The 12781-nt window shown below is 52.4% G+C and overlaps 8 protein-coding genes across 8 annotated transcripts; 2 read left to right on the plus strand and 6 right to left on the minus strand.

Annotated features, from left to right (window-relative positions):
- Positions 1 to 178: 178 nt before the first annotated feature.
- M421DRAFT_5606 (uncharacterized protein) lies at positions 179 to 543 on the minus strand (the record flags this gene model as incomplete). Its single annotated transcript, XM_033595360.1, has 2 exons — positions 179 to 320; positions 356 to 543. The coding sequence occupies 2 exons, from the start codon at positions 541 to 543 to the stop codon at positions 179 to 181; spliced, it is 330 nt and encodes a 109-aa protein (XP_033448192.1).
- Positions 544 to 981: 438 nt separating this feature from the next.
- M421DRAFT_101356 (Metallo-dependent hydrolase) lies at positions 982 to 2220 on the plus strand (the record flags this gene model as incomplete). The annotated part of the gene is made up of 3 exons (XM_033586632.1): positions 982 to 1032; positions 1108 to 1465; positions 1514 to 2220. The coding sequence occupies 3 exons, from the start codon at positions 982 to 984 to the stop codon at positions 2218 to 2220; spliced, it is 1116 nt and encodes a 371-aa protein (XP_033448193.1).
- A 47-nt stretch (positions 2221 to 2267) lies between these two features.
- M421DRAFT_5608 (uncharacterized protein) lies at positions 2268 to 3821 on the minus strand (the record flags this gene model as incomplete). The annotated part of the gene is made up of 2 exons (XM_033595361.1): positions 2268 to 2410; positions 2459 to 3821. 2 exons carry the CDS (start codon positions 3819 to 3821, stop codon positions 2268 to 2270), a joined length of 1506 nt encoding a protein of 501 aa, XP_033448194.1.
- Positions 3822 to 4496: 675 nt separating this feature from the next.
- M421DRAFT_421142 (2,2-dialkylglycine decarboxylase) lies at positions 4497 to 6365 on the plus strand. The gene is made up of 2 exons (XM_033592728.1): positions 4497 to 4977; positions 5026 to 6365. Exons 1-2 carry the CDS (start codon positions 4816 to 4818, stop codon positions 6211 to 6213), a joined length of 1350 nt encoding a protein of 449 aa, XP_033448195.1. The 5' UTR covers positions 4497 to 4815; the 3' UTR covers positions 6214 to 6365.
- A 451-nt stretch (positions 6366 to 6816) lies between these two features.
- On the minus strand, positions 6817 to 7548 carry M421DRAFT_5610 (uncharacterized protein; the record flags this gene model as incomplete). The annotated part of the gene is made up of 1 exon (XM_033595364.1): positions 6817 to 7548. One exon carries the CDS (start codon positions 7546 to 7548, stop codon positions 6817 to 6819), a length of 732 nt encoding a protein of 243 aa, XP_033448196.1.
- A 1127-nt stretch (positions 7549 to 8675) lies between these two features.
- Positions 8676 to 9613, minus strand: M421DRAFT_164597 (glycoside hydrolase family 11 protein). Its single transcript, XM_033587710.1, has 2 exons — positions 9187 to 9613; positions 8676 to 9133 (listed from the first exon to the last, which is right to left on the minus strand). Exons 1-2 carry the CDS (start codon positions 9462 to 9464, stop codon positions 8728 to 8730), a joined length of 684 nt encoding a protein of 227 aa, XP_033448197.1. The 5' UTR covers positions 9465 to 9613; the 3' UTR covers positions 8676 to 8727.
- A 1407-nt stretch (positions 9614 to 11020) lies between these two features.
- Positions 11021 to 12143, minus strand: M421DRAFT_164594 (uncharacterized protein). Its single transcript, XM_033587709.1, has one exon. The coding sequence runs from the start codon at positions 11717 to 11719 to the stop codon at positions 11126 to 11128; it is 594 nt and encodes a 197-aa protein (XP_033448198.1). The 5' UTR covers positions 11720 to 12143; the 3' UTR covers positions 11021 to 11125.
- On the minus strand, positions 11804 to 12650 carry M421DRAFT_392608 (Rpp14 family; the record flags this gene model as incomplete). Its single annotated transcript, XM_033590028.1, has 2 exons — positions 12200 to 12650; positions 11804 to 12141 (listed from the first exon to the last, which is right to left on the minus strand). The coding sequence occupies exons 1-2, from the start codon at positions 12408 to 12410 to the stop codon at positions 11804 to 11806; spliced, it is 549 nt and encodes a 182-aa protein (XP_033448199.1). The 5' UTR covers positions 12411 to 12650.
- Positions 12651 to 12781: the final 131 nt, after the last annotated feature.

Consider the following 12781-nt stretch of genomic DNA (forward strand, 5'->3'; position numbering starts at 1 on the left):
ACCATCGTACCAGGGTTAATAGATGCCTTGATCATACCAATGAAGGTGCGGGCAGCTGCGAGTCCAGTAAAGTCACTGGCAGCAGCGTGACTCATGAGGACGATACCCAGAGAATTACAGTCGCCGACATGAACTTAGCGACTGGGAACCGGAGCAGTAGAAGGCTTATGGGATACTATCAGAAGGGGTAACCGAGGTAAAACAGTGAACCCAGCCAGGAGTATTCTTTGCCAACAAGATTTGTGTCTTCTCTCAAGTCGAACACGGCAGCGTATGAGAGCGTGGTCTTGTCGATGGACTGAAGCATGTACGTGACGCATCTGTATCGAACGTCAGTATTTAAGTTGGTGTCGACGGAGGAAGGACTTGCGGTAGAGGCATCAATCTCATGTCGATCTTCCTCAACAGCTTGGTATCATTGACAGCGCCGTCACTGTCGCTCAAATCCTCGAACACGCCGAGCGCAACGTCGTCGGCTTCTGGCGAGGAGCTATGACGCTTCTCACAGTCGGATGGAAGCTGTCGGTCTTTCAAGGTCGACATGTTGAGCGTCTCTTTGGAACGAGACTCGAAGGAACGAGTTCAGCAGTGTCCACCAGAATCCGAAGCTGTCCCACCAGTTTTACATGTCTTCGTGTCGCTGGAGAGCATGCCTCTAATCATCTCACTTATCGGTGCTGACTCGTGATAGATAAAATGGTTTGTGACGAGACCTTCTCAGCCGCCGAGTATCTAGGCGTTCCGATGGTGCGTGATACGGTCCACGGGAAACACTAGGTAAGAGTGGGGCTTCCCGTTCCCCTAACGCATTCTTCGGCATACGGTCCTATCGGGAAACTTGCTATGCGACAGGGATTGGCCAATCGAGGATACGCCATATCTATATGATGCCTGATAACTATGTTTGGATTCTCCGAACAGATCTTCAATTTTTTGTAGTGTAACTGCTTTTACCCCGTGGATATCACATCCCTGGACCAGATGCAGTGCCACCCATACCAGTCACTCTCGATCGATGCCAGAGTCAAACATGTGCTACAGTCAGCGCCGCTGTTTGACACGCACAATGACCTACCTCAACAGCCTCGCGCTTGCTTCCACGACTAGGTGCACAACAACCCCAAATTCGACCTCCGTGCCGGATTGCAGAGAGGCATGACCGACATTCCAAGGTTAAGAGAAGGGGCGGTTGGTGCTCAATTCTGGTCTATCTGCGTTCCATGCCTTCGAAGCGCAGAGAACTTCAGTACACCGGAGTACTCCGATATGGCATGCGATGAAATTGAGCTGATTGATACGACCACGCGTATGGTGCAGAGCTACCCCGACGTTTTCGAGATCATCAAGGGCGCAGATAATGTTGGGAAAGTGTATCGCGAGGGCAAGATCGCCTGCTCTATGGGTATCGAAGGCCTCCACATGGCTGGAAACTCGATCGGCATTATTCGAGCCTTTTACACCCTCGGTGTGAGGTAATGAACTTTGACACATGTGTGCAACAACTCATTCGCAGACTCGAGCACTTCAAAGATTGGTCCTGTTCACGGAGGCCTGTCAAAACTAGGTCGGTCGGCAGTCAAAAAGATGAACCGGTTGGGCATGATCGTGGATGCCAGTCACGTCAGTGAGGACTGCGCACGACAGGTCCTGGGACTAAGCCTAGCGCCATTGATGTCCTCCTACAGCAACGTCAAAGGCTTCTTCGATTGTCCACGTAATGTGCCGGACGATATTCTGGATCTCATCTCAAGTAACGGAGGTGTCGTATGCGTCACCTTTGTGCCAGAGCACGTTGCCAGTCGACGCAAGGATGCGAAGATGGAAATGGTACTGGACCACATGTTCTACATCGCAGATCGCATCGGGTGGGACCACATCAGTCTTGGCTCCGACTTCGATGACATTGCTTCTGTGATCCCAGGCCTTGAAGACGTTCAGTGCTATGCTGCACTGATGCAAGCCATTCTCGACCGTGGCGCGACCGAGGAACAGCTGCGCATGGTAATAGGAGACAATATGCTGAGGGTGTGGAGGGGAGTCGAAAGAGTCAGAGACCAGATGGCCGCGGAAGGCGTACTTCCCGTGGAAGACGTATGTGAAGGACGACAATGGTGGCGATATGACCGGTATTATCACATACCGGACCCTGATCCTGAAGATAAGCTTGGGTTAGGTTGGTATGGCGTCCCGCCTCCAGAAGGGTTGTATCATGGAGATTAGTGCCACAACGCAGCCTTGCCCTTTCGCAACATTCCTCGGAGACGGGCTCATATCTGTACAGACCACAGCCCTTCTATACCGTTCCATAACGTCTCCCACGGGTAGTCAAGGGAGTCTACTGGGAGGAATAAGTCGTTTAGAGATAAATCGTGAGGCACCGCCAGTCCAGGTTCCTGGGCTTCTAGCAAAACTGCCTGGTCAGCATGCGCAGCTGTTGAAACGCGGCTCGAGTATATACCGAGGGCATCTGCGATCCTCTGAATTGGTTCGTCGCATCTCTCAAGGCAAAATTCTGCAAGGTCCCACTGTAGTGCATCTCGCGCTGTTCGTAAACGCTCCCGAAATGCAACCAATTGCGTGACACAGGCCTTCTTCTTGTTGAGATCGTTGCTCTCAATGGTGCATCTCAGCAGGATTGTGGCTGACGTAACGAGGAGGTAAGAGGTGTATGGCATCCAGAACTCTTGAAATTGAGCCTCGGTGAGTGACGTGATGAAGTGTGTCGCCTCCAAAGCGGCATCCTTGAGCATGGCAAGATGATACTGACGTGCTTCGGCGGGTTGATCGGTAGCTTCCTGGACTGCCTTAAAGGAGACTCGACATACGAGCACCTTCATGGAAAGGTAGGCGAACCACAAATTACTTCCTCCGTTAACCTTGAATGACGCCTCACACGTGGGCTCGAGTTGTGCAGGGAGCTCAACAACCCAATCGTCAAGACTGCACTCGACTTTGCGTAGCTGTCGCTTCATTGCGTCGGAGGTTTCCCGAAGTGAGTAGACCAAGGGAAGGATATCGCCAAGTATCCGACTTAGCTTACACAATTGCACGAAGGTTTGCAATGATACGTGCATCTGATCGCTGAAGGAAGGCAGGGGTACGTCGTGGTAATTTGGACTGATAGTGGGCGGTGTACCATGACCAATGCTGGACCAGTAATCGTGTACGAGGATGCCCCACCACAGATTGATTCGTACGCTCTTCTCATGTGCTGTGGCGTTCCATGAAGAAGGGTCGCGATGTAACCCCAAACTTTGTGCAAGTGTGACAATGCGGCCAGCATTGACGATGTTACCTGTAACACCAATGACTGGACGTCCTAATAGATCCAGCACCGCAGCATGTACTGTTGATATAGTCGGAGCCATGAAGTCGTCCTGAAGAGCAATAACGGCCTGATTCCAGATGAAGTGAGGGTCCGGCCGGACCTGGTGGCGCAGCACATGTGATCGGCTCCACACCTGCAATGCAGAAGCGTACAAATCGCAGACTAGTGTAGGCGATATGCGGTCGCTGTCGTTGCGCCACATGTTCAGGAATGTCATCTCATCCACGACTGGGAAGCAAGGATGTAGATGCTCAAAGTAGGTTTTGCGTACCTCAACCGCACAGGGGCCAAGTACATTCTCAATAATCTCTCGTTGCGCCCTGCCGGGATCAACCGCGTTTCTGAGGCCTCTACGCTTCTTTGGAAGAGTTAGGTAGACTACAGGCCTGCCTCCAGGCCCGGTTGAGATAGTATTGTATAGCTTGGGAGGTATTTGGCGTTCTGATGTAGTTGGCGTCAGGTACTGCTGCAACACTGTGATATCTTCGGCCATATGAGGGTTCATCATCAAGGATGATTCAGTCGGCGACGTGCCGGTTATCGAAGGTAGTTCGGACAGACTAGCGGCATCTGCCCGCCTTGACACCGACGCTGACGAGCGTACTTCGACAAGCGATGCATTGTCATGACGGGTTCGCTTGGTAGGTCTGGACGTCCCACCGATTGGACTGCCACTGCGCTCGTTGGATGTACTTTGAATACCGGTGGTTTGTACTAGTGAAGATTAGCTGAATGAATGAGATACAGCAGAATGCAGGATTCCGGTGAGATAGTCGAGGCAATTTTGGGACCTCCTGTTCATATTTTCTTGGGGCTACAATCTACGTACTTTTACTGCCGTAATCACACGTCCTTTTTCGCTCACGGCACAGCCGACAGGGCTGGTCAGGCACGTCGAAGTCGCATCTTGTCTTCCTATTGCGACAGAAGCTACAGGCAGGATACTTATGCGAACGATACCTGGGAGGTAGTCAGTGTTCCGTGACGCGAGTCCAGACACAAACTTGAGCGCGTGTCGACGCGCATCGATGGCTGGAGACGCACGGTCGAATTGTGAACGGCGTGGTTGACTCGCGATCGGCCATGACGTCATCTATCACACCTTGAAGAAAGCCACGTTCAATGCCACAGGTTGACCGCTTGGGGCTTGAAGTACAAGACAAACTCAACGACGACAAAACAGCGGACACAACGCGCAGCCACGAGCCCGAGCGCAAAGATCGGGAAACTTGATTGTCTCGGGAAAATTCCCACTAGCGCATTCTTCTTCGTATCTCGCCGTGATCTCGGCAATTACTGCATTCGTCCCATCTCACTTCAAACACGGTTGAATATGCAGCGAGCGACTCTCTCACAGGGCTTGTCTACTTTCCGTCGGCAAGCCAGCCCAGACACACAGCTCCGCATGTCTTGTAACTATATCAGAATGCGTCTGCCCACGGTGATGTCTCTCGCCAAACTCAAGCTACCTACCACATTACTCCCCAATGGCTCGTCTCTACGACTCCGTGGACGCTGAGCAGCTCCAAAGGGATGCGGACGAATGTCTGTTGACCTATGGCACAGCCTTCCACCCTGAGATCATCACATCAACGGACGGTATTTACATGGAGACGCAGAGTGGACACAGGATGATGGACTTCACATCGGTTGGTCTTTGCTCGATCCAGTGTAATACTCGCAGCTAAGAAACGTAGGGACAAATGTCGACATTAATCGGACATGGCCACCCAGAGGTCGTGAAGGTCGTCAGCGACCACGCACAGCATCTCGACCATCTCTTCAGCGGCATGATTAGCCCTCCTGTCATCAGCCTTGCTAAGCGCTTGACAGGAGCTGCACCTGCAGGTCTTGACAAGGCGTTCTTTCTCAGCACTGGCGGTGAAAGTAATGAGGCAGCGATCCGCCTGGCTAAATTTTACACTGGAAAGTTCGAGATAGTTGGTCTCGCTGCTTCATGGCACGGAATGACCGGAGCATCGCTCGGCGCACAGTACCACGCCGGACGCTCTGGCTATGGACCCAACATGATTGGTAACCTTGCACTGCCCACACCAAACTCGTACCGATCAATCTTCCGCAAACCTGATGGATCGCACGACTGGAGGACTGAACTGGACTACGGCTTCGACCTTTTGGACAAGCAGTCCTGTGGCTCACTTGCTGCGGTCATCGTCGAACCTATCTTGTCAAGTGGCGGTATGATCGAACTACCACCAGGTTACCTCAAAGTGCTCAAGCAGCATTGCGAAGCGAGAGACATGCTGCTCATCATTGACGAAGCTCAGACTGCGCTAGGAAGAGCTGGAGACATGTTCGCCTTCACACATCACCCAGAAGATGAAGGTATAGTGCCAGACATCGTCACTCTCAGCAAGACACTGGGTAACGGCATCCCACTCAGTGCGGTCCTGACGTCGAACAAGATCGCGCTGCATGCGAAGGAGAACGACTTTCTCTTCTATACAACACACATCAACGATCCGCTTCCAGCAGCTGTCGGTGACAAAGTGCTCGAGATCGTGATTAGAGATAATCTCTGCGCCCGGTCAAAGCGCCTTGGAATTAAGCTGCAGGCTGGTCTTAGAAATTTACAAATGCGTTACGAATGCATCGGTGATGTGCGTGGCCGGGGTCTGATGGGTGGCATGGAGATTGTAGGAGACCGCCAGACCAAGGTCGGCGCACCGCAAGTCGGTGCAGCCGTTTCAAAAAAGATGATGGAGATGGGACTTTGGGCGCAATTGGCTACCATGGCATCATTTGGTGGAGTGTTCCGTATTGCCCCGCCGATTACAGTCACTGAGGAGCAATTGGATCTTGCCCTTGCCATCATCGAAGAGGCCTTGAGAACGACGCCAGGCACGATGCCGCTGTATGATTAAGATGAGACACCGAGCCGAACTATATTGAATCGAGATTGTAAGAAAACATACAGCTGAAGCCTGAAGCGCAAGTCTGCAGTCTTGCTCAGTCTCATAACTCAAGAAATATCCAACCTTATGTGCTCCTTAATCAAATTAACCTCAACCTCCCGTTCCTCTTTCAGTTCCCAGAATGATCAGAACATCCCTCTGACCCACTCTTTCCAGTCTCGAAAGTCGTTCACCTCCTGCTCAAAGTTGGCCAACTGATCTTTCTGAGTTTTCGCTCTGTCCAGCTCCGACTGCGCTTGCCTGAGTTCTTGTTTCGCCTGATCGCTTCCTGCTTTGAGCAATGCGTTCTCATTCGCCGGTCGGAAATTGTTCACGCACTCTTCCTCCGATGAATATTCAGCCTCTTCGTATCTCAATTGCAGTCTTTCGTTCTCATTCCTGAGTGTGTCATTCGTGGTTTCGGTGTCTTATCGGACGCGCTTCACAAGCGCTTGGAACAATGCGAATTGTCGGGTGTCAGCATCTATACAGGTCATTTCCAGCGCTCTGTCTACTCACGTCGTCATCAGCCCACAGTCTTTTCCTTCCTTCCAGACAGCGTCAGTGATTCCTTCACAGCAAAAAGATGCGTTCAGACTGACTTGGATATTCTTCTTCAAGCTCCGCATCAGCTTCGCTCACACTCTCTTCACTCTCGCTATCATCGCTTCCTTCATCGGAACTCGACGACGAATGCGGGTATCTGTCGCGCATTTGACTACCTGGACTGGGCAGCTGAGATGGTACAGACTCTGAAGCATTTTGCTCTCCCTCGGAGTCCTCATGCGTGGAAGATGAAAGGGCTGAGGACCTGGACAAGGCCGGCGTCCTCAGCCTTCCGCCGCTTGCGATGTGAGAGCAGGCGTCCTCGAAATCTCGAACGAAGCGCGGGATGAAAGAGAAGGGGGTTGGATGCCTCTTCTCGAGAAGAGAGAAAAGTGATATCGCGCAAAGCTGTCCCATGGCCGACCATAGAAGTGCTGTGAAGGTTCCCTCAACTTCGATATCACTCAACCTCTTGACAGGATGCGTCGTCCCGTCGGTCAAGCAGAATCTGAGTTTGAAGTCGCGGTCATTCCCGTGCCCTGACTCATCCGCGACTGGTTCTTCGAATTTGGCCCACAGGCGCTTTCGTTTCTTAAGCGGAAGATTTACGTAGCCTACGAGAATCCAGGGTAGTAAGTGCTCCGTTGTGAGGACGACATCGATGATGCTCAGCAAGACCTCAAAGTCGTCCTTGAATGATGGTCTCTTTGCGATCTTCGATAGGAGTTCCGTGTGTGTGAATGATCGATAGCCACTCATAACATACCGTGATGGCACACCGTTCTGTATGCGCTCGAATGCTTGCGCTCTGTTCACTGAGGAACTCGTGGCTGTTGATCATTATGCAGTAGTGGGGACGTTGCCGTTAACTCGAGCTCGAGGTACTGCAGGTATCGCTAGATCGAACGTCAGAGGACTGAAAGATGGGAGTACCTGAAGGTATATATTACAGAGACTTGCAGTGAAGGTAGAGCAGGAACAGACGGACTCGCGTTTATCAACATCGTACTGCACACCAACGCCCAGTCTTTCTCTCACTTACTGCCGACTCCGTCCGTACTTTCATCTACCTCTGCCTTGCCCATTCGCCGAAGCCGATGTCTTCCGCGCCTCTCCACGCATCCAGCAATCGATACAATACCTCTCGCTGCTTCTAATCCTGTCGACGACATTGCTACACTGCCTTTGTATAGTCCTACACTGAGCCAGAAAGCACAGCATAAATGGCGTTACTGTGTTCAGCAACACATGGCCAGCTGGACAAGAATACTCGATACCGTTGCGTATACACATAGTGACTTGCTGTCTTGAATCAGTAACGTTGACGCACTGCATAGCTATTCGGTAGCGGTATATATACACGATTGTCAACGTCACATCGCGGCGTCTTCATCACTCACCGTGACAGAAGACAGTTCCACGGCTTTCGCAAGAGCACCCACACCGCCCACGCCTGCTGGACCGTTCCCTGCCCCCTACTCCCCATTACATCGTCCAACCTCCGTATCAACTCTTCAATGCACAACCTGCAAAGGTCATTCGTCTAGACATAAGCCTTTATGAGCCAAAGATGTGTGCAGGGAACGTAATAGGTGATCTTGCTCTTGTTGGAGTCCTCGCACCTAATGAGCGGTCCATCGGTGTGGTGATGGCAAGAGCGGTAGCGGTTGACGCGCATGGTACACATCCTCCAACGAGATCTCCAAGACAGGAAAAGTCAAGAGAAAGTAGGGAGTAGGAAATGCACGCAATGTCAGAGATGTGTGATGTATCACTGATTAGTTTTTGGTACGATACAGTCAGTGAGCCGACTGATAAGGAATGTGTGAATTGAAATTTTCAACCACCCTACACTACAAGTTCCAGAAACGTCCGAGACAGGGCGAGGTCTGCAGCCATGGTCCCAGCTCAAGCGTTTCCACTCAAGCCTTCCGCTCCTTATGCGCAGTTGACGGTAATCTGCGCGTTGCCGCTGGAGAAATAACCCTCAGTGGCAACGATCTGGTAGTTGTGGGTGCCAAGGGTCATACCCTTAGCAGCCCATGCATCGAAGTGGGTCTTCATGTTGACAGAACCGGAGCTACGCTTGTTCGCGCGGACAGACCAGTACTGATTGAAGGTCTGTGTACCATCGATAGAGGGCTGGTTCACACGCTGGGTCTGCGCGATCTTGTAGCTGGAGCCGTCGGCGGTCACGGAGCCCTTAACGGTGGCCTGGGAAGAGGGGTCGTACGTGCCAAAGTTCTCGACGACGTAGTATTCGATCAGCGGGTTGCGAGTCCAGCCGTAGACGGCGAGATATGAGTTACCGGAGGGGTTGTAGGTGCCGGAGTAGGTGATGGTGCTATGATTTGTCAATTTCCCTACATTTGCGTGTATGGCATGAGGAGGATATACCGTGCGGCGCCAGGATTCCAGCCCTTTCCACCGACAAGGTTACCGCCGGTCTTCCACGAGACGCTGTAGCTGCCACCGTTGCCGTTGGTGTAGGTAGCCTCCGCGCCGCCGTCGGTCCACCAGCTGTAGAAGCAGCCGTTGTGTGTGCCCTGGGAAGAGGGAGTGCCAGCACGTGCAGTCAATGCACCGAGCGAGCGGGTAGCAAGGTCGGTAACCGGAACAGCCAGAGCACCGGAGGCCGCGACAGCGGCGGTAAAGAAAGATGTGAAAGAAACCATTGTGGAGGTCGTCTTATGGAAGTCGGTTGTAGAATGGAAGTGTGACTGAGATAGTGAATGACCGTGGTGAGGAATTACTGTAAGGGCGAGTCAAGATACTTTTATAAATCTCGACAATATGGATCACAGTCGGGAGCCGATTTCAAAGTCCGGTCTGGCTCACAGGGATGATGAGCGCATGGTCGTGGATTACGAGGTTGGTCTATATCGTAGTAGCCAAGATGGGATGTATTACCGAAAGCGTGAGGCCGCAATATGCTCTGCTTGGCTCGTTTGGACCATTTGCGAGTAAACATGCTTCAATGTCGCCAATCAGAGCAGCGGATAGATCGAACTGTCTGACAATTGGCAAGCTGCCTGCCTCCTGGTTGGTGCATTGTGTGAAACACGTCTTCCGGTCCAAGCCCGCGCGAACAATCAAGGACTGACGTCTCAATCTCGCCCTTGCGGGGCATCATTCGGGGGTGCTCTCCCGCGGCCAATCTGGTCCACCTCTTCAATTCTTCCTTCTGCGCTGTGTCAGGCACGCGGTTCTTTGCATGGCTAAAGAGCGTGTTGTCATCTAAAGTGGCAGGCCGCAGCAATTCACGCCCATCCGTGTGACAGGAGTGGGGTGAGTGCAATTGGGTGATGGAGCGACGAGTGATACGCGCACGTTTCTGTTCCGGCGGAAGCTCGAGTAATGTGGAGCGGAGGAGAGCAGAAGTTGAGTTAGAAGTGCGACTGGCAGTTCATGCGCTAGCTGAGCGGCAGATGAAAGGGTGACGGCACTTGCGTTTGCGCCACATTGTGACACCGCGGCCCACCATTACCACAACAAACACTTTCTGAATATTAACTTTCGATCATTTGCAAAGCAGTAACACATAGAGTGTTCAACGGACAACGCGAAGAGCTCCGCCATGCAGCCTATACACAATCAGAGCCGGCATGCACAGATGCTCTCGGAAGATTGACGTAGCAGCATGCACCCCAGATTGATCCTTCCGATCCACTGCACCCGCCGAGGCCGCCAAGAGCTCTTCTCTAGGAATGTCCCGCCGGCAGAAGAGGATCTGTCATAGCTAAAAAGCGGCAAAACGTAGCCTATATTTGCACCCCTAATTAGGCTGCTCACATAGAGCTAGTTCTCTGCAACAGGATCTCAGAGCTTACTCCAGCCGATGAGCTTGGGAGAGGTACACGGGTCTTAGGTAAAGAGAGAAGTGGCGACACCAGCTTGTCGTAACTTCAATACGTTGTGCTACGGGGCGGGAAAGTACGGCGAGCCAGTTTTGCGTGCGAGTATCCAAACAGACGAAATAAAATGTGAAAGGTTGAAGACAGCCCGCATTCTGACCAGGGTGTAAATTCGGCCGTGATCCACAAGGTACGTACCCCATTGAGAGGTATAGGGCCGGATGGAATGCGCGCATCCTCCAGAGGCTGAAAAATTGGGTTGCGAGTCTCATATTGGATGTATCTGGAGAGATCCAAGACTTTCAGGTCTTTCAAGGTTCGCAGTAACAGACGAAGTAAGGGCGCAGTCACAGATGTTGTTGAGCGCAAACTCAGGACCCCTTCGGATTCACGTCTTCTGATAGCCTCCCTAGTAACGGATGCAGATCGAAGGCACTTCAAAGAGTAGTTGTAGATGCCCTCCAGAACGACGTCGTCAGCTTCTATGAAGACGTGGCAACGCTTGGACATGCTGGACCAGATCCGGTCGATTTAGAATAGTTCGCATGAATGGCATGATGTTGCAGCCTTTTGCGGTGGGAACGTGAACCGGGCACATGTAAAGCTGTCCGTCCTCCATCATCGGCACCTCCAAGATCTCTGCACACTTCCCGACGGTGATGGCCAAAGTCCGATACACGAGTGGTTCGACGATGCGGTGGAGCTGACGCGATACCAAAGAGATTGATGCCGAATTGTCTAATTCGGCAATATCGTAGATTGGCTCGTTGTGTTCGCGAGCGAGGCAGGTGGAGATTCTGGAGAATCAGCTCTTCTGGTAAAAATTGGAACGATCGGGACGGTAGCTGAATCGTCACCCGGAAGTTGAAGGTGTCTCTACTAATGCGCTGCCCGGCAGGTGACGTCTGGGTCCCCTGGTCAGGCATTGCAAACGATGTGGGGATGAATAGATCGAGAGAGAATCCAGGTAGCAGAAGAATGGGTGTCGAAAAGTCCAAGACACACAAACGCATCCACGAGTACTGGCAGCGCGACCGTTCCAACTCTAGAAGTTGGCGCAGGTGACGATGAGACATATCGTCTCTTGACACATCTCATCTCAAAGTCTCTCTTGGGTGGTCGATCGCGGGTAGACGATAGCAAGGCGCTCCCTCGGTGTCTCACTCGCTCATCTCCTCGCTCTCTCCACCCTGGTCAACTACAGCCAACACTTCCTCTCTCTTCCTCTCCTTCTCCACACTCTTCTCCACACTGCTCAGCATAGGATCAACACCCCTGCCATCAAATGCCTTCGCCCGCTTGACGATCTTCTGGCTCCTACGGATCACTTCTTCTTCTGCTTTCCTGATTGTGCCGCTGACTCTGAGCACCCTGCACACGACAGGTATATCGACTCTCGGGAGCTTTGTGACGTATGTGAGGGCTGCCCAGACCATCGCGTAGTGGCCGCGCGGGCAACGGATTATTGCCGTCGAGGTGGAGGGGGAGAAGTAGTTGACTGCGCAAGGTTAGCATGCTCCATAGTGCTCGTGCGTTTCCAACGTGATCTCGCGTACCTTTCAGACTACTTGAGACCATGCCACTGCCGTAGTCGCCATACAAGTCCTCGACTGCATCGCGTAGAAGGCGCACCAACGCGGCGGCGTTGAAGGCATCTGGTGTGGGAGCGTGGATCTGAACAAGATCTGGGAGAGCGGTGCGCTGTTTCGAGGATGGTTCGGGGTAGAGGAAGTTGACCACCAGGTAGCGAAATTTGACGCGCACCATCGTGACTGTCGCCTCTGTTGTGTCGGGCAATCGCGCCTGCTCGAACTGCGGTCGATCGAGAAATGTGAAAGACGTGAAAGAAAGCTGCCGCGCGCACCGAGGTGGTCGCTAGGCCACAGAGTTGCCTGGCGATTTGTTTCCGTCCTCGAGACTCGTGGGCCTCGAGGCTTGTGAACAGCCTGTGATCGATATTTACTATTTGTTTCGTGGTTGCTAATTTGCTATTCGTTTCGTGGTTGCTAATGTTCGAGAGCTCTCGCGCTCCATTATTCAACATTCAACCCTACAAACACGCACCAATCGCTGCCTCGGCTCCCACCCTAGCGCAGACAATGACGCGCCGCTGCATCCCCAGCTTTCTGCCTCCAACA

This window comes from Didymella exigua, assembly GCF_010094145.1.
Source record: "Didymella exigua CBS 183.55 unplaced genomic scaffold M421scaffold_15, whole genome shotgun sequence".
Lineage (NCBI taxonomy): Eukaryota > Fungi > Ascomycota > Dothideomycetes > Pleosporales > Didymellaceae > Didymella > Didymella exigua.

Coding starts and splice junctions, on each gene's coding strand:
- M421DRAFT_421142 (XM_033592728.1), top strand. CDS start 4,816: ATGGCTCGTCTCTACGACTCCGTGGACGCTGAGCAGCTCCAAAGGGAT. Junction 4,978..5,025: donor GGATGATGGACTTCACATCG/GTTGGTCTTTGC, acceptor TAAGAAACGTAG/GGACAAATGTCGACATTAAT.
- M421DRAFT_164597 (XM_033587710.1), bottom strand. CDS start 9,464: ATGGTTTCTTTCACATCTTTCTTTACCGCCGCTGTCGCGGCCTCCGGT. Junction 9,134..9,186: donor TGGAATCCTGGCGCCGCACG/GTATATCCTCCT, acceptor GACAAATCATAG/CACCATCACCTACTCCGGCA.
- M421DRAFT_164594 (XM_033587709.1), bottom strand. CDS start 11,719: ATGTCTCATCGTCACCTGCGCCAACTTCTAGAGTTGGAACGGTCGCGC.